General features: G+C 39.0%; 1 protein-coding gene across 7 annotated transcripts in view; it reads right to left on the bottom strand.

The window, feature by feature from the left end:
• The window catches only part of FANCC (FA complementation group C), a 285,322-nt gene that overhangs the window by 170,715 nt on the left and 95,461 nt on the right, over window positions 1-19,146 (bottom strand). For 4 of the 7 annotated variants that reach the window (XM_036856708.1, XM_036856714.1, XM_036856709.1 and 1 more), the window contains exon 4: window positions 14,431-14,540. The exons of 1 other annotated variant lie outside the window; for it this stretch is intronic. In XM_036856708.1, coding sequence (XP_036712603.1) covers window positions 14,431-14,540 — 110 coding nt within the window. Of the gene's footprint in view, window positions 1-14,424; window positions 14,541-19,146 lie in introns of all 7 variants that reach the window. 2 more of the 7 variants (XM_036856712.1, XM_036856711.1) reach the window with 2 other exon arrangements.

Raw genomic sequence — 19,146 nt, 5'->3', positions numbered from 1 at the left:
AGTATATTTTAAGTTGAAAACAACTTAAGTTTGAATGCACTAAAGCTCTACATTTTTACTCTCCCCCAACACATTTTATATATCTTATTACATCTTTTTATCTTGTGTATCACTTTAAAGATAAAGATTCTCCTTTTACCTTTAACTTTAGACATTTTAATCATAATGTGTCTTGGTGTGGATCTCTTTGGGTTCATCTTATTTGGAATTCTCTGGGTTTCCTGAATCTGGATGTCTGTTTCCTTCCCCAGGTTAGGGAAGTTTGCAGTCATACTTCTTCAAATAAGTTTTCTCTCCCTTTCTCTCCCTCTTCTCCTTCTGGGACCCCTATAAAGTGAATGTATTCTGCCTGATGTTGTCTCATAGTTCCTTAACCTATCTTTACTTTTTAAAATCCTTTTTTGTTTTGCTGCTCTGTTTGGGTGAGTTCCACTGCCCTGATTTCAAGATCACTGATCCTTCCATCTGCTTCATCTAGACTCCTGGTGAACCCCTCTACTGTATTTTTCAGTTCAGATTATTGTATTCTTTGGCTCTGTAATTTTAGTTTGGTACTTTCTTTAATCTTCTTCCTTTTTGTTGAAGTTCTCACTGTGTTCATCCATGCTTCCCCCAAGTTTGTTGATCAACTTTATGACCATTATTTTGAACTCTTTATCAGGAGTTACTGATAATTACTTATCTATGTTTCACTAAGGTTTTTCTTTTTTTTTTCCCTGAGGTTTTACTTGGTTCTTTCATTTAGAACATATTCCTCTGTTTTCTTCATTTTGCATGACTCTCTATGTTTCTATGTATTAGATGAAACAGCTACCTTCCCAGTGAAGGAGTGGCCTTGTTAGGAGGTTCACCTTCATTCAACCTTGCCTTAGCAATGGTTGTGTCTTGGACCTTTGTGATTGTCCAAGCAGCCTATTTTATTTTTAACAGCTTCTAGAGCTTAAGCATGTGCCAAGACCTGTCAGTGTCCCAACAAGAGGGATCTCAGTCAGCACCTAGTTTAAGGCTAGAGGCCAGACCTACAAGTAAAAGCTTTTAAAGTATGCAAATATATACAGTTGTATGGGACCCCAATCGTAAACTCTGGTGGTCTCTAGACTAGGCAATCTGGAAATGTCCAATTGTTAAAGTCTGTGAGACTCAGGAACACAAGCTCCAATGGCCACCAGAGCCAGGCAATCAATGAGTGTCCCCCATGTGGCAGCTGCAAAAACTGGGGAACCAGAGGGCAGGAAGGTAGAGCCCACCTTCTGAGGTCCCTAGAAAGGTTAACAGTCATCAATGAGATGTATGTTTAATTAGAAGCCTGCCCCTCACGCTGCAGCTATGATGATGAGCTTATAGGCCTCTTTCACAGGAAGACTGATCTCCTGGGTCTGTTGCCTCTTCCTGGTGGAGGACGGTAGCTGTTTAAGAAGTCTTTCTCTGTTGGTTACAGTCCTGTGGGATCTGTGAGTATAAGCCATGATGACCTCCAGAGCCAGATGATATACAGGTGTCCCCTGGCAACAGCTACAAAAAAAAATCAGGGCACCAGACTAGGGAATTAGCTCCTTTCTGGGAGATACCAGCAAGCTGTAGCAAGGCAGAGGGGGAGCTCAGTGACTCATCCACCAGCCTCTGTTCCCTGAGTATTCCACAAGCCTCGAGGAGTGTGCCAGACTAGAAGCCTGCCCCTCAAGCCAAAGCTTCTGGGCATGCAAATAGGCTTCTTTACCAGAAAGATGGGAGTTGTGTTTCAGTCTGCTATCTATGCAGTGCCCTTGGCGTGGCAGACTGCCAAGAACTGTCTCTCCAACTGTTACAGTCCCATGGGACCCAAGATGGACCCCCACCATCCTTCAGAGCCAGGCACTCAAGGGGTGTCCCTCAGCTATGGTTGCAAAAACTGGGGCACCAGGTATATAAAAACCTGGGCACCAGGCATGTGTAAAAGCTCCCCTCCAAGAGATACTGGCACTGTGGAGCATGGCAGAGGGAGAGCACAAAAGATGGCCTGCACTAAGGAAAAAAGAAAAAAGGAAAAAACTAAGCAAAACTAAAAAACCACTGTTTATTAGATTCCAACAGAGAGAAAACTTAGGGGAAAAGCAAAAAAAAGAAAAAGAAATTATACCTCTAAATTTATTTTTCTTTGCCTGAATATTGAGATCAGACCATCATATTCATTTAGAGGCAAAGTCTTTGTTAAGCTTAGGGACAGCAAAGTTTAACACACAATGTTATAATATAATATATAATTATTATAATATAATATAACCAAAAATCAGAATATATGATATATCTACCAGACAAAATGTTTAAAATTATAACTTTTCCCCAAAACCTAGGCCATTCAGTTCTATACCTTTGCACCAACATGATAAATGGTCTTAGGGGCCTGAGCTTCAAAGTCACACAGATCTGGATTTGAACTGCAGCCCCACCACTTACTCACTGTGTACTTTTGAACAAGCTCCTTAATCTCTCTGTGTCTTCATTTCCTCATCTATTAAAATAGGGCCAATAATACCTCCCTGACAGAGTTGCTATGAGGCTTACATGAGATCATCTATGAGAAGTACCTAGTACAAGGCCTTTCCCATAGGAGATGCTCACTCCTTCACCTCACAGGACACTGTTTACGTGCAGCAGTGACAGACACATAAAAGATACACTAAAAATCCCAGAAAGTATTTATGAAAAAAAAAGTATCATAAAAACTGAAAAAGAATTAATGAGATAGATACAAAAGTAAAATATTTAGTACTTAATAGGACACACATCCACCAAAGGGCATAAAGGGCAAAGAAAAATCAAGAGGTCAGTATATAAAACAGGTAAAGAGAAGGAGGAAAAATGTTCTGATGGAGAAAACAAGTGACAAGGTAAAGAGTGTCTTCAGTGGATGGAAGTGCATAAGATGACAATAAGAAGGAGAAGCAAACACAAGGACAGATGTTCAGGTCCCAGGTACTGCACACCAAAACATATTAAGAAAAACAAAAACTACATATATGATAAGTTCTACTACCATTAAAAGGAGTGAAATAGAGCCAGGGTAAAGGAAGACCCTCTCAATGGTCCCCCAGAGACCTCTCAGTGCAGCGGCCCTGGGTCTACTCCTCGGCAGGGCAGGAAATCTGAGAAGCAGCACACTGAACACAGTGAGGCTTCTCACACACTGACCCATGCTGGCAAAACTTATAGGAAATGATATATAGTTCAGACCAACAATTTACTGATTATAACAAGAAATATATTTTTCCATTTGAAGAGAATACTTAATGGTTTACTCTTCAGGATATGAGGAATACCAATTTTAAAAACTAGTAAAAACTAAGATTGGTAAAAATCAAAGTATCATTGGTCATTCAACAACAATCATATATCCAGCAAATATTTATTGAGCACTGACAGTATATGGTAGACACAAAGCTACATAAGCTTCAGCTACAAGGATTACTATGACACTGCCCTGCTCTTGACCATGGTAAAAGATACCTATAATACAATTACTTTCAGTATGAAAGACTAAGAAATATAGCTACCATGCAAACAGAGCAATCCTACTTCAGGAGAACTAGGGAAAGGAAAGGGACAAATAAGCTGGATATTTTAAATTACCTTTCAAATATGAGCTTTCTAGAAAAACAAGGGTTGAAAACCATTCCAAGAAGAGGAAAAGGAATATGCAAAGTACAAATCTGTGAAAATGTTTGCCATATATGGAACCAATGTGGTAAGATCCTAGGATGTAGTAAGATCCTGAGATGGCCTTCCTGGTGTGTGGGGTGCAGACAATGGGAAATGGCAGGATATGAGGATTGAGAAAAGGTTGAGAAAAGCTGCATATACCAAGGTAGCATGTGGATTTTGTCAATTAGACTAGTAGTCACTAAACTTGGGGATGTGCAAGCCAACTTGTGTATAAGATAATCCACTGAGTTGTGAAAAAAAGTTAGAATTTTTATATAAAAGAAAAAATTAAGCTTTAGTAAGATTTCATAAATGGATCAACCCTGCAGCCTCATTCAATCTTCACATAAGGTGGTCATGTGTCACAAACTGTCCAAGTGGTATCTTGAAGAAAGAGTAGTGGTTCTACCACATGCAGGGAACCCTCAGGCTTTCGTTCACTTTCAGGATATACATTACAGTTTCTACAGGACCAGCAAGGAAGATGTACTGAGTATACTATTTAACTAAAGTAACCATCAAATGGACACATTGCTTAAAAAGATTCTTGCAAAGAAGTCAGAGATTAAAGATAATACTATCAAGGCAACAAAAGCTGGAAACTAGGAAATGATAGAGCTGACACTTCTATTCCCACTGTGAACTATTCATCAGCCTCATTAAGAGAATAAGCTAATAAGAGGTCAGCAAAAATTTTTCAAAATTATCAGGAAGACCATTTAAAATAACGAATTTATAGACCTTAATAAGAATTCATTCACTCTTTCAAAATTTTACTGTGCAGGTATTGTTCAATTTGCTAACAGTTAAAAAGCTGATAACAAGCAATTTTGCCCTAAGGGTACAGTGTTCACTGAGAGTCTCACCAATTGATTGATTATAATGTCAGTCAAAATCCCAACAAGTCATTTTGTTTTGGGGTGAAACTTGACAAACAGATTCTAAAATCTATATAATGGTAATGCAAAGTTCAATCATCAGTCAAGATGATTTGATGATTTTTTTTGACAAAAAAAAAAAAACCAAGCTGCAAGGACTGCCTCCTTGATAGTAAGACACTTAGAAGGCCACATGAACGAAGACAATGTGGCATTGGCATAAAGATACTGTTTTAGTGGGGAATCTCCAGAGAAAAAGAACTAACAGGAGATTATATAGATACATATAGAGAGACTTATTATAAGGAATTGGCTTACTTAATTATGGAGGCAAGCTGAAGACCCAGGAAAGCTGATAGTTTAGTTCTAGTCCAAATTTGAGGGCCTGAAACAAGGAAAGCCAATGGTTTCTGAAGGCTGGCCAACTCAATACCTAGGAAGGTCCAATGTTTTAGTTTGAGTCTGAAGGCAGGGGAAAAACTCAGGCCCCAGTGCAAGCCCTGTCAAGCAGAAGGAATTCTCTTACTCATGGAAGAGTTCAGCCTTTTTGTTCTACTCAGCCCTTCAACTAACTGGATGAGGCCCACGCACATGAGGTAGGGTAACTGCTTTATTCAGTCTATTGATTTATATGTTAATCTCATCTAAAAATACTCTCGCAGAAACATCCAGAAAAATGTTTGACCAAATATCTGGGCACCCTATGGCCCATTCAAGTTGACACATAAAATTAAGCATCGCAGATAGACAATGAGAACATTGGAGACATTTAGGATCAAACCTGCACATAAAAAGACATTTGATTTATGGTACTTCCCTGGTGGTCCAGTGGGTAAGACTCCGCGCTCCCAATGTAGGGGGCCCGGGCTCGATCCCTGGTCAGGTAACTAGATCTCACATGCATGCCACAACTAAGAAGTCCCCATGCCGCAACTAAGACCAGGCGCTGCATAAATAAATAAATACTTTAAAATTTTTTTTTAAAAAGACATTTGATTTATGATGAAGGTAGCACCACAGCTCAGTGAGGAAAAAAGACTTTTCAATGATGGTGTTGCGACAATGGGGTATCCATGTGGAAGCAAAGTGAAAATGAACTCCTACCTTAGACCACACAATGAAACAGTTACACGTAGATCACAGACCTAAATGGGGAAGGCAAACCAATATACTTTTAGAAGATAACGTGAAAGGTCTTCATGACCCTAAAGTGGGGATAAGTTTTCTTAAATAAGATACAAAGTTATTAACCACAAAGGAAAAGACTGATAAATCTGACAACAATAAAATTTTAAATGTCTTTCTTAAAAGAAGGTAAGACAGGTACTTCAGAGGCCAGCCCAAGCCCATGTTGTTACCTGTGATTCTGACTGACTGGCTACATTGTGACTGGAGGTCCCAATGACCCCCTCCAACTCAGGATGCTAATCCCAAGTCCAGATTATTACCTGTACTTCTGACCAACTGGCTAAATCAGAGGTTCCCACAACCCCCTCACTGGGTTCAATTAATTTGTTAGAGTGGCTCACAGAATTCAAGAAACCCACTTACATACTAGATTACTGATTTCTTATAAAAGAATATTAAAGGATACAAGTCAACAGTCAGATGAAGAGATGCATAGGGCAAGGTCCCAAACAGAGAAGCTTCTGTCCTTATACAGCTTGGGGTCTGTCAAGGTGGCATGCAGAAACATTCTGCTTCCCCCATGTGGAAGCTCTCTGAAAAGGGGCCAAAAAGCGGTCCTTTGGGTTTTTATTGAGGCTTCATTATATAGTCATGATTGACTAAATCACTGGCTAACGGCAACTGATTCAACCTCAAGCCCCTCTCCCCTCGCAGGAAACCAGACGGTGGGACTGAAAGTTCCAACCCTCTACTCACAAGGTTGGTTCTCCTGTCAAGCAGCCCTCATCCTCAGGTGCCCTCCAAAAGTCACCTTATTAACATAACACAAGACACCTTTTATCACTCTCAACACTTAGGCGATTCCAAGAGTTTTGGCAGCTGTGAGCTGCCAGGAACTGCAGACGGAGACCAAATATAAATAAAAAATATATTTTGGTCATCTGAATGACCAAATATATATTTCTTATAAATCACAATATCTCAAATACATACTGCATTATTCCATTTTTACCAAGATAAAATAACAGGCCAAACTGCATAATTAAGTGGTAAAACCATAAAGCAATGTAAATAAAAGTCAGGCTAGTAGTAACTGCTAGCAAGGCACATAAGGGCATATAAATAGGAAGGGGCACTTGGGAGCTTCTAGGAGGGAGACAATGTTCCATTCTATTTCCTGACCTGGGTGGTAGTTGAAAGGGTATTTATTTGCAACAATTTGTTAAGCTTGGCATTTATGCTTCATGCACTTTTCTGCATGTTGGTTAGATTTTGTAATTTAAAAGGGTTTTTTTTGTTTTAATCCTAAAGAATGAAGTAGAGGACTGAAGCAATACAGGAACATCTGGATATTGCTTACTACTGCATTTAAAGGGAATAAAGATTGAATAAAACCCTTCTGACTGATCTCCACTCCTGGTATTCTGCCATTCTTTTCTCATCAGAATAAAATATAATACTGGTATGGTCTTGCCCAAAGAAGATAAGTAGTTGCTAAATTTGGCAGGCCCAGAGACCTTCCCTTTGGATTATAAACTCTGAGAACAGACTGTCTTTAGATCCACTACTGTATCCTCAGCTTCTTTAATAGTGCCAGGCAAACAGTAGGTTCTCAAAAAGCATCTGTTCAATGGATTCACTGGTAAAACTAAGTTTTTCAAGAACCAAATATTCCAAAAAGATGTGAAAGAGTCCTGTGACTTCAACCAGTCTCTAAGGGCTGTAAGAGGAGCCATAGAGGTGGTGTTATTTGACAGTACATTTGAGGTTACTAGTAAGACTCCAAAAAAATTAATGTATTTCCAATATAACATATTAACAAAGGCTAACATATGGCAAGCATCAAACAATTTCTAGGACAGGTGTGGAATTTGCCTCTGCGCCATCTTCCATTGGATGCTGTTTGTGCCGTCATTGGAGGGCTGGCAAGATGACGGAGTAGAAGGATGTGAGCTCACCCCTTCCTACAAAAACACCAAAATCACAACTAACTGCTGAAAGACCACTGACAAAAAAAACACTGAAACCTGACAAGAAAGATACCCTACATCCAAAGACAAAAAAAGAAGCCACAAGATGGTAGGGGGGGCACAATCACGATAAAATCAAATCCCATACCCACCTGGTGGGCAACCCACAAACTGGAAAATAATTACACCACAGAAGTTCTCCCACAGGAGTGAAAGTCCTGAGCCCCACGTCAGGCTTCCCAGCCTGGGGGTCTGGCAACAGGAGGAGGAACCCCCAGAGAATTGGTTTTGAAGGCCAGTGGGGTTTGACTGAAGGAATTCCACAGGACTGGGGGAAAAAGAAACTCCACTCTTGGGGGGCTCACACAAGGTCCCATGCTCACCAGGACCCAGGGAACAAAGTAGTGACCTCATAAGAGACTGGGCCAAACCTACCTGCTAGTATTGGATGGTCTCCTGCAGAGGCAAGGGATGGATGTGGCTCACTGAGGGGGAAAAAGACACTGGCAGCAGAGTTCCGGTGAGTACTCATTGGCGTGAGCCTTCCTGGAGGTCACCATTTCCTCCCCAAGGCCTAGCCCTACCCAACAGCCTGTAGGCTCCAGTGCTGGGCACCTCAGGCCAAACAACAAACAGGGCGGGAACATAGCCCCACCCATCAGCAGTTAGGCTGCTTAAAGTCTTCCCGAGCATGGCCCTGCTCACCAGAGGGACAAGACCCAGATCCACCCACCAGTGGGCAGTAATCAGACCCTCCCAACAAGAATCCGGCACAAGCCTCTTAGATAGCCTCATCCACCAAAGGGCAGACAGCAGAAGCAAGAAGAACTACAATTCTGCAGCCTGCGGAACAGAAACCGCAATCACAGAAAGTTAGACGAAAAAAGACGGCAGAGGAACATGTCCTACATGAAGGAACAAGATAAAACCCCAGAAGAACTAAGTGAAGTGGAGATAGGCTATCTACCGGAAGAAGAATTCAGAGTAATGATAGTGAAGATGATATAAGATCTCGGAAAAACAAAGGAGGCAGAGTTTGAGAAGATGCAAGAAATGTTTAACAGAGACCTAGAAGAACTAAAGCACAAACAAACAGAGATGAACAACACAATAATTGAAATGAAAAATACAGTAGAAAGAATCAATAGCATAGTAACTGAGGCAGAAGAACGGATAAGTGAGCTGGAAGACAGAACGGTGGAAATCACTGCCGCAGAAGAGTATAAAAAGAATGGAAAGAAATGAAGACAGTCTAAGAGACCTCTGGGACAACATTAAATGCACCAACATTTGCATTACAGGGTTCCCAGAAGGAGAAGAGGGAGAGAAAGGGCCTGAGAAAATATTTGAAGAGATAATAACAGAAAACTTCCCTAAAATGGGAAAGGAAACAGTCACCCAAGTCCAGGAAGTGCAGAGAGTCCCAGGCAGGATAAACCCAAGGAGGAACATGCCAAGACACATAGTAATCAAACTGACAAAAGTTAAAACAAAGAAAAAATATTAAAAGCAACAAATAACATACAAGAGAATTCCCATAAGGTTATCAGCTGATTTCTCAGCAGAAACTCTGCAGGCCAGAAGGGAGTGGCACGATACCTTTAAAGTGATGAAAGGGAAGAAACTGCAACCAAAAATACTCTATCCAGCAAGGCTCTCATTCAGATTCGACAGAGAAATCAAAACCTTTACAGACAAACAAAAGCTAAGAGAATTCAGCACCACCAGACCAGCTTTGCAACAAATGCTAAAAAACTTCTCTAAGCGGAAAAGAAAAGCCCACTACTAGAAAGAAGAAAATTATGAATGGAAAAGCTCACTGGTAAAGGCAAGCATAAAGTAAAGGTAGGAAATCATCTGCACAGAAATATGATATCAAAACCAGCAATTGTGAGAAGAGAGCACAAATGTTGGATATTGGAAATGCATTTGAAATTAAAAGACCAGCAACTTAAAACAATCTTGTTTATATATAGACTGTTATATCAAAATCTCATGGTAAAAGCAAACTGAAAATCTACAATAGATATGCATTTCTTTAAATGTAAATGGATCAAATGCTCCAACCAACAGACACATACTGGCTGAATGGATACAAAAACAAGACCAATATATATGCTGTCTACAAGAGATGCACTTCAGATCTAGGGACACATACAGACTGAAAGTGAGGGAATGGAAAAAGGTATTCCAGGCAAATGAAAATCAAAAGAAAGCTGGAATAGCAATACAGACAAAATAGACTTTAAAATAAAAACTGTTACAAGAAACAAAAAAGGACACTACATAATGATCAAAGGATCAATCCAAGAAGATATAACAGTTGTAAATATATATGCACCCCGACATAGGAACACCCCAATATATAACAGAACAGCCATAAAAGGAGAAATCTACAGTAACACAATAATAGTGGGAGGCTTTATTTATTTCTTTGTTTGTTTGTTTATTTTTATTGGAGTAGAGTTGCTTTACACTGCTGTGTCAGTTTCTGCTGTACAGCAAAGTGAATCAGCCATACGTATACATATATCCCCTCTTTTTTGGATTTCCTTCCCGTTAAGGTCACCACAGAGTAGAATAGAATTCACCGAGTAGAATTCCCTGTGCTATACAGTGAGATCTCATTAGCTTTCCATTTTATACACAGTAGTGTATGTATGTCAATCCCAATCTCCCAATTCATCTCACCCCCTCTTTTTCCCCCTTGTATCCATAAGTTTGTTCTTTACATCTGTGTCTCTATTTCTGCTTTGCAAATAAGACCATCTATACCATTTTTCTAGATTCCAATAGTGGGGGAATTTAACACCCCACTTGAATCAATGGACAGGTCATCCAGACAGAGGATCAATAAGGAGACACAGGCCTTAAATGTCACATTAGACCAGATGGACTTTATCGATATTTATAAAGCATTCCATCCAAAAGTAGCAGAATACACATTCTTCTCAAGTGCACATGAAGCATTCTCCAGGACTGATCACATGCTGGGACACAAAGCAAGCCTTAGTAAATTTAAGAAAACTGACATCATATCAAGCATCTTTTCTGACCACAATGCTCAGAAATTAGAAATCAACTACAAGAAAAAAATCGTAAAAACACAAACACATGGAGGCTAAACAATATGCTACTAAACAACCAATGGATCACTGAAGAAATCAAAGAGGAAATCAAAAAATACCTAGAGACAAATGAAAACAAAAGCACAACAATCTAAAACCTATGGGACGCAGCAAAAGCAGTTCTAAGAGGGAAGTGTATAGCAATATAATCTTACCTCAGGAAACAAGAAAAGTCACAAACAACCTAACCTTACACCTAAAGCAATTAGAGAAAGAAGAACAAACAAAACCCAAAGTTAGTAGAAGGAAAGAAAACATAAAGATCAGAGCAGAAATAAATGAAATAGAAACGAAGAAAACAATAGCAAAAGTGCATGAATAAAAGCCGGTTCTTTGAAAAGATAATCAAATTAGCGAGACTCATCAAGAAAAAAAGGGAGAAGGCCCAAATCAATAAAATTAGAAATGAAAAACAAGAAGTTACAATGGACCCCACAGAAATACAAAGGATCATAAAAGACTACTACAAGCAAGTATATGCCAATAAAACTGACAACCTAGAAGAAACGGACAAATTCTTAGAAAGGTACAAGCTCCCAAAACTGAACCAAAAAGAAACAGAAAATATGAACAGACCAATCACAAGTACTGAAATTGAAACTGTGATTTTAAAACTCCCAAAAAACAAAAGTCCCAGACCAGATAGCTTCAGAGGCAAATTCTATCATACATTTAGAAAAGAGCTAACACCTATCCTTCTGAAACTATTCCAAAAATTGCAGAGGAAGGAGTACTCCCAAACTCATTCTATGAGGATACCATCACCCTGATACCAAAACCAGACAAAGATACTACAAAAAAAGAAAATTACAGGCCAATATCACTGATGAACAGATGCAAAAATCTTCAACAAAATACTAGCAATCTGAATCCAACAATACATTAAAAGAATCATACACAATAATGATCAAGTGGGATTTATCCCAGGGATGCAAGGATTTTTCATTATCTGCAAATCAATCAGTGTGATACACCACATCAACAAACTGAAGAATAAAAACCATATGATCATCTCAATAGATGCAGAAAAAGGCTGTGACAAAATTCAACACCAATTTATGATAAAAACTCTCTAGAAAGTGGGCATAGAGGGAACATACCTCAACATAATAATGGCCACATATGACAAACCATAAAAAGAATTAAAAAGAATGAAATTATGCCATTTGAAGCAACATGGATGGACCTGGAAAATTATAAATGATCACATTAATAATTTTTATATTGATTACATATTTAAATAATGGTATTTTGGATATACTGGGTTAAATAAAATAATCATTAAAATTAGTCTCAACTTTTTCTTTTTACATTTCTTCAAGCAGCTGCTAGAAAACTGAAAATTATCTATGTAGAATGTACTTTGTTTCTATTGGACAGTGGCATGCTATAGCATTCGATATAAATGACCACTCATTCCTTCTTAAAATGCTGCTGCTTTTCTCCTCCTTCTTCTTGGACTCCCCCTTTCTAGTGTGCAGTGTAACTTATTCTTCCACTCACTCCTTAAATGCCAGTGTCTCCCAAGGTTGTCCCTAGGCCCTTTCCCGTCCTCACACAGGTACTTTCCTTGGGTGATCTCACCCTCACGCATGGCTCCCACTGGTCCTGTACCCTGAGGACTGTCAACCCTCTGTGCAAATCAGCCCCTCTCCTGAAAACACTAAGTTCAACTCCACCTACACCTAAGTACACCTGCACTTAATTTGCCGTTACATCCTTACATATTTACCTTATTAATATCATAAATCTGGTCCTTCTTTTCCATTTCATTCAGGCCTTCATGATTTCTCACTTTTATCACTACAACTGCTTCGAAAGTGCTATCCCTGGCACCTTCCAAAGCAACTTCCTTTTGCTGGTAAGTTTCTAAAATTCACACCTGGCCACATGATTTCTCTATTTAAAATACTTCGGTGGTTTCCCCACTGCCTTCAGGTTAAAAGAAAAACTTCTTATAATCATACATAAGGCTTTATGGTTCATCATCAACCCTATAAAATCCCAAGCTCAGGGATATCTAAGCACCTGCAGCTTCCTGAACACAGCATTTGCTTCTTCACCACCATTCTTTGCACATGCTCTTTTTGCTGGCAGGAATATCGTTCCTAAAACTCTATCCCTGTTCTCTTAGTCATCCTTCAAAACTCAGCTGATATATCATCTCTCCCAGGAAACATCTCCAAACCATCAAGTCTGAACAAGTGTCCCTCCTCTGCGTCACCATCATCCCTATACACAGCTCTACCAATAACCCAATGACACTGCCCTAGAATGACCTGGTTACTAGTCTGTAAACTCTCTGAAGGTAGGAATTAAGTGTTTTAACTTTACCTCCCTGTGCTACACTTAATGAGTACCTATTTATTAAATGGACACAATATTAAACAAGGGAAACCCACAGAATAAACTGCAAGGCTAGAAACTTAAAACTAGGCTAATATAAGTCACGAGTTAAATGAAGAAAGTTAACCTAATCACTCTAAAAAACACTTTATTAGATGGCCTATTTCTGGACTTAATGAGCTAGCCAATAAAAATATATATCCTAAATAATCACTAAAATAGCAAATACTCAACAAAAGCAATAATTTAAAAAATTGAAAACTAAATATGTTATTCTATTTCTATAGCCTTGTTTTTCATACCTTTTCTTCCCTAATTCTACTTATCAGTTCCTTCCTTCAGCTCTTTAACTTTCCTTCCAGTTAAATGTTGCATTTTTTCCTTCCCTCGCCCAATCCTTTTCACTTCTACTGTCCCTCCAATTCTTCTTTTAATCTAACAAAAATGCAAATACTGTCTTTGTCATCTCTGTCAGCAATTCTGTATAAAACAAAGGAATGGTAAAAAGCAGTGAACGGAATGATATCACCAGTCAGATTGGTAGACAAAACCATATGCATTAATCTGGGTGGTTGGTTTCGTAATACTAAGCAGCTAATCTAGACCATATGCATAGTAAGTGCAGTCTGACAGGCATCAGCAAGTCCTTGAGGTTACTGCAGCAGGACAGTGGGGGGTAAGAGAAAAGACCAGCCAACTTGCTGGTGGTGAGGGCAGCTACAGCACAGCCTTACAACATTCTCCTATTTGTGCCCACCATTCAAGAGGAAGCAGACACAGGGGGAATTCAGGAAGCTGTCAGCTATCTGGACTAGCACGGTCAGGTAACCGATTTGACGGTGTTTGCAGCATTAGCCAACCAGCCCTAGATGCTAGTCTGAGCACACTGGCCAGGGTACCAACTTTAGGACACAAAATAAAGACTGCTGCTCCCTGGGCACTTCTGAATTTTAGTTTTACTACAGAATAGATTCTGAGAGAGGCAGAGAAGTACCTGAAGAGAAATTATGTAAGTATTTAAAGTAGGTTGGTAGGAAGAAACAATTGTTAGAAGGAAGGAGAGTACATTATTTTAATTACCTGAGAGTAACTTTCTAAAACCACTCAACATTAGTTCTTGCAGGCATGGGGAAGTTCACCCTGAGGACCTATCTCTTAAGGAATTCACAATCAAACAGAAATGAAATCTCTTGTAAAGCTTTACAAGTTTAACAGTGAAGGATGTGTTTGAAAAAGTTTCTGGACTGTCAAAGCAGCACCTTTATTGAATTCAAAGCAGTATAGTGCAAGATTTACTTTTACCCGTGTCCAGGAGTTAAGTTTCGATTCTCCAGAATTCTGTGGATCTTTCTTAATCAGACAACACAAGCACCATATTAGAATTTTTTGGCTTTCATCTGCAAAAAGGAAAACTAAAATGAGTAGGTTTTATCAAATAGAAAGAAAAGATAATCAGTAGAAAATTTGTAACATTATATACTAAAGGAAATATATTTATTATATTTTAGGAAAATCACAAACTACTAAGTTCATAGAACAAGCATCCAGGACCATGTGTGAAACTTTGTGGTTTTTTTCCTTCTTGTGGGTTCAGGATCACTTATGCTTAGCCCTTGTGAGGTCAATTCTCTTTCTGTCACAGCAGCAATTTTTAAAGCCAAAAGAGAATGATGGAAAGAACTAAAAGAACTAGCTTTTTCAAGATCAGTTCTTTATTTTATATTCAAACCATTAGTAATTTCAACCTTTTTAAGGCAGTATCACTGCTATAAGCAGTAGTCGATATTTCTGATTTAATCTAATTGGCCAAAATACCCCCACTTAAATAAATTTAACAAAAAGAATTGTTTTAAAATACATTCTTGGGCTTCCCTGGTGGCGCAGCGGTTGAGAATCTGCCTGCCAATGCAGGGGACACGGGTTCAAGCCCTGGTCTGGGAAGATCCCACATGCCGTGGAGCAGCTGGGCGCGTGAGCCACAACTACTGAGCCTGCGCGTCTGAAGCCTGTGCTCCGCAACAAGAGAGGCCGCGATAGTGAGAGGCCCGCGCACCGCGATGAGGAGTGGCCCCCGCTCGCCGCAGCTGGAGAAAGCCCTCGCATGGAAGCGAAGACCCAACACAGCCAAAAATAAATAAATAAAAATTTTTAAAAAAATTTAAAAAAAAATAAAAAAATAAAAATTATAAAACACATTCTTTTTAATACCAAATGGTTTGGATAAAATAGAAGCCTTTTACATGCTCCTAATTCTTTACTCTAAAATGTAAAACTTTACTAAATATGTGATAACAATGCTGACCTTTGAAATCTATTTGCCTAGAACATCTACTTGGTAAGCCATTTTCTCTTTCCTCCTTTGGTAACTAAGTCCATTCAAGTTGGAGATTCTATAACACAACTGAGAAGCAAAAATGAGACCTAAAAACTGAAGATGTCAGTACCTGAACTAGAACCAAGCTACTATGGACTTTACCACAAGGCCATGGAGGTGACGCTGAGGAAACCCAGCACCTGGAATCACTCCTCTGCAGGATCACCTGATGCTCTTTACTTTGTTATCTACTGCAATTTCATAAACACAGCATTTCTAAGGGCTTCATTAACAAGAAATAAGGAGAATACAAACTACAGTAAGCTATCTCGGCATTTTCAACCACAAACCAAAGGACCCTGATAGTAATTTTAAATCCATTTTCCCCCCATAAACTTAGGCTCTCCTAATAACTAACATCTCTGAACAAACTTTATCAGGGGTTATCCTGAGGGATATTCCTATTTTTCCTAGCTTTTATGAGCTCAAATACATCACTGGCTTGCCTGAAATCAGTTCATTGCAAGAATCACATAATTTAACCGCTGGAGATCCTAGGGTTCTTCAGGTTGAACCAATGCCCCTGATTAAAAATCTGATTGTTGTACTTTCTATGTTTTAAATATCAGAAGAAATTATAACTATCTGCATGTCACAAGTGTGACAAACACATCTAATGATATGCTTATGTAAGCAGCTTCCCATGTTATACAGAATGCAACCTGATGGGGAGCATTTCCAAAAATCAGACACTCACCACTAAAGAGAAAAAAGACAGAAAATGTTAATTATGGAGTGTAAATCTAAAAGAATCCAAAAGATAGGAGTTTTCCCCAGATGCTGAGTGACTCTGCACATTTAGTTCAACAAGCATATTATTTTTTACTTTTCTCTCAAAAAGAAAAAGAAGAGCAAGAGTAACTTGCCCCCAGCCTTTATTCCTTTGCCCAGAGTCAATGCACTGAAATGCACTACTAATGAGCTTACTTTGTTTTAGGGATTTAAAGATGCAAGCCATCACCTATTATTCATGAATGCCACCAGCACTGTCTACAGGGGATGGCATCTGTCAGGCTCCTCCCTAGAGGCTCAGACATCGGAGCTGGAGCACTGGGGATAGAAAACTGCCTGGGATTCATCATGCAGACAGTCATTAGTGCAAAGCACTCATCTAAAAATGAGTGTAAGGGAAAGGAATATACCAACATATATTTGCCACCTAATATTTTATTTTTTGATATCTTGAACTGAAAGCTCAAATGAAAGCTAAATTAATTCTTTAAATTAATTCTATAGTTTAAAAGTGTGATGGCAGCATTTTTTTTAGACAATAAATATTTGTTTTAAGCTGCCAAGTTTGGGGGCAAACTCTCACACAGTAATAAAAAGCATGAGGAAAACAGGTTATAGCTATAATATGTTAATCATAAGTTCAGACCTAGAACCTACCAGCCAGAACTCCAAGGAGGTGAAGGCAGTAATTTTATGGAGAGAACACCACTGAATAAAAGGTGTTTTTTCCCTTTCTATTACCTCTTTTTTCTCTTCCCTTTGCAGAGGCTTTTAATTTCCAAATCCTTCCTCGTCCTCCTTCCTTATTATCCTTATTTCTGATCCTATTCTCATTTACTTACTTCTTTCCTTGATGGAAATTGTTTACTTTTACTGTACTTAAAAAATAATTTTGATATTACAAAACCATAAGAAAAGATCCTTTCCTGGAAGAAAGTGCCCAACTAGTGAAACAACAGTGGCAACACAGGCAAGATTTGATTACTCATGAGTTCTGTGCCTGTCAGTCTCCTCTACGAGCTCAAAACCAAATGCATACCTCAAACAGGAAACTGAAATTTAATGGGCAGTTCAAATGGTAACACAGGCATTTAAACAGAAAGAGATGGAGAATTTGTTTCTGGTTGATAGAGGGGGCCAAAGCAATGGAGATTAGGTGCTAAGGAAAGATCACAGACAGATACAAGTCTAAATCCACAGGGATAAATCAGTCCAGCCTCTCACTTTTACAAATAAAGAATCGGAGACCCAGTGAGTTCTGTGGCTTGCCTTAGAAAATCCTATCTCATCTATTTTCCTCCAAAAGTCAGCACCCACAAAACCTCCCCTGTGAAACTCTCCTTCCCCTCAGCAACTTATTCAAAGCTCCACAGTACCAACCATCATCCTGACTCTGGCTGATCTCCTTAGGTTTCCTTTTTCCCTGACTGGAAGCTCCTAGAGGGCAGAAATTGTGAGCCATGTTCTCCTAGGGCTTGACATTAAAAAAAAAAAAAAAAAATAGTGACTATATACATTCACATGAAGCTGGCTGGTGGTAAAGCCAGGACTGGAACATTTCAACCACAGTGGTACAATCCATGGGGGCAGATCATTACAACAATATGGGCTTTAGAGGAGTAGGATCCTGGATTTTATTAGTTGTGTATTCTGAGAAAAGTGACATATTTAGGCTAATCCATAAATACCTATCCTGCAAGCCTATCAAGAACTCAATTAGACCCACTATGCAATCCATAGAGAATAGTGCTCAGCACAAAGTGAGCAATGCCCCTCATTCTACTTCAATTCTACAACCCAAACTTTCCCACATTTTAACATTTCTCAATTAAGGATGTGTCCCAAATCCACTAGGTACATTTAAAGGGCATATTATTTCTTTTTTCTAAAAAGTGGTTATTCAATCCATGAAGTATCTAACAATGAGTGATGCCTTTAAATGGAGGAAATCCAACAGTTTCTTTTCCTTTCTCCTGCCATCAACAGCATTGGCCTAGCTCAATGTTTTTCACACTTTTGGTCACGACGTATAGGTGGATTGTAAAATCAGTTTTGGGTCATAAAAATGGTATAGTGAATATGAATTGCGCATAATAAAAGCAAGCATTTTTCCATGAAATGTGTGGGTGTATGTGTATAACTGTATGTATGCATATATACACATGTATAGAAAATGTATTTCTGGTCAAAGGTTTTTTGAGAAACACTGGCCTAGTTGAAATATATAAATTTAGGGCAGGTAAGCATGGCCCTGGTAGGCAAACACAGTGATGGCTTTGCCATTTTAGATCAAGAACTTGAACAAGCTAAGTGGGTAAAGGAGGAAGCGTCAACTTAAGGGGGAGGAGGAAGCAAGAGGCATTAAGTGAAGAGGAAAAGGAATAGAATGAAGATGGGGGTGGAGCCAGTAAGTTTGAGTATATGCAGTGCACCCATGCATGTATGCTCATGGAACCAAATGCAAATGTTGTCCCTTCCCCACCTAGTTCAAGCTCCTTCTAACGACTTAGAACAGGCTAGGAAAGAGATACTGTATAATTCTCTAAACATCAAAAGGGAATATTCATATTATTTTTGATTCTACTATCATTATATTATGCAATTAGTCTCTGACTTTAAAAATATGAAAAGTAAGTATTACATTAGCTAACAATATAGTCAAATCAAGGCAATAAACCTCCACTATATATCTTCAGATGTGCCTATTCACCCTCTGCTAAGCTCTGGGACAACAAAGAGAACTAAAACCACAGTTCCTGCTCTTGAGAGGCGTTCAGTCTTCCAGGGCATCAGACAGGCAAACCAACAATTACATAGCAGGGTAGTAAGTGTTTTAATTAAGGGAGATACTGGCAGCTATGCACACACTAAGAAAGGTTCCTAACTCAGCCCTAGCAAGGCTATTTCGAAGA

Source organism: Balaenoptera musculus, chromosome 6 (genome assembly GCF_009873245.2).
Source record: "Balaenoptera musculus isolate JJ_BM4_2016_0621 chromosome 6, mBalMus1.pri.v3, whole genome shotgun sequence".
NCBI lineage: Eukaryota > Metazoa > Chordata > Mammalia > Artiodactyla > Balaenopteridae > Balaenoptera > Balaenoptera musculus.
Note: the sequence above shows the minus strand (reverse complement) of the source record. Positions and strands in the feature narration are given on the sequence as shown.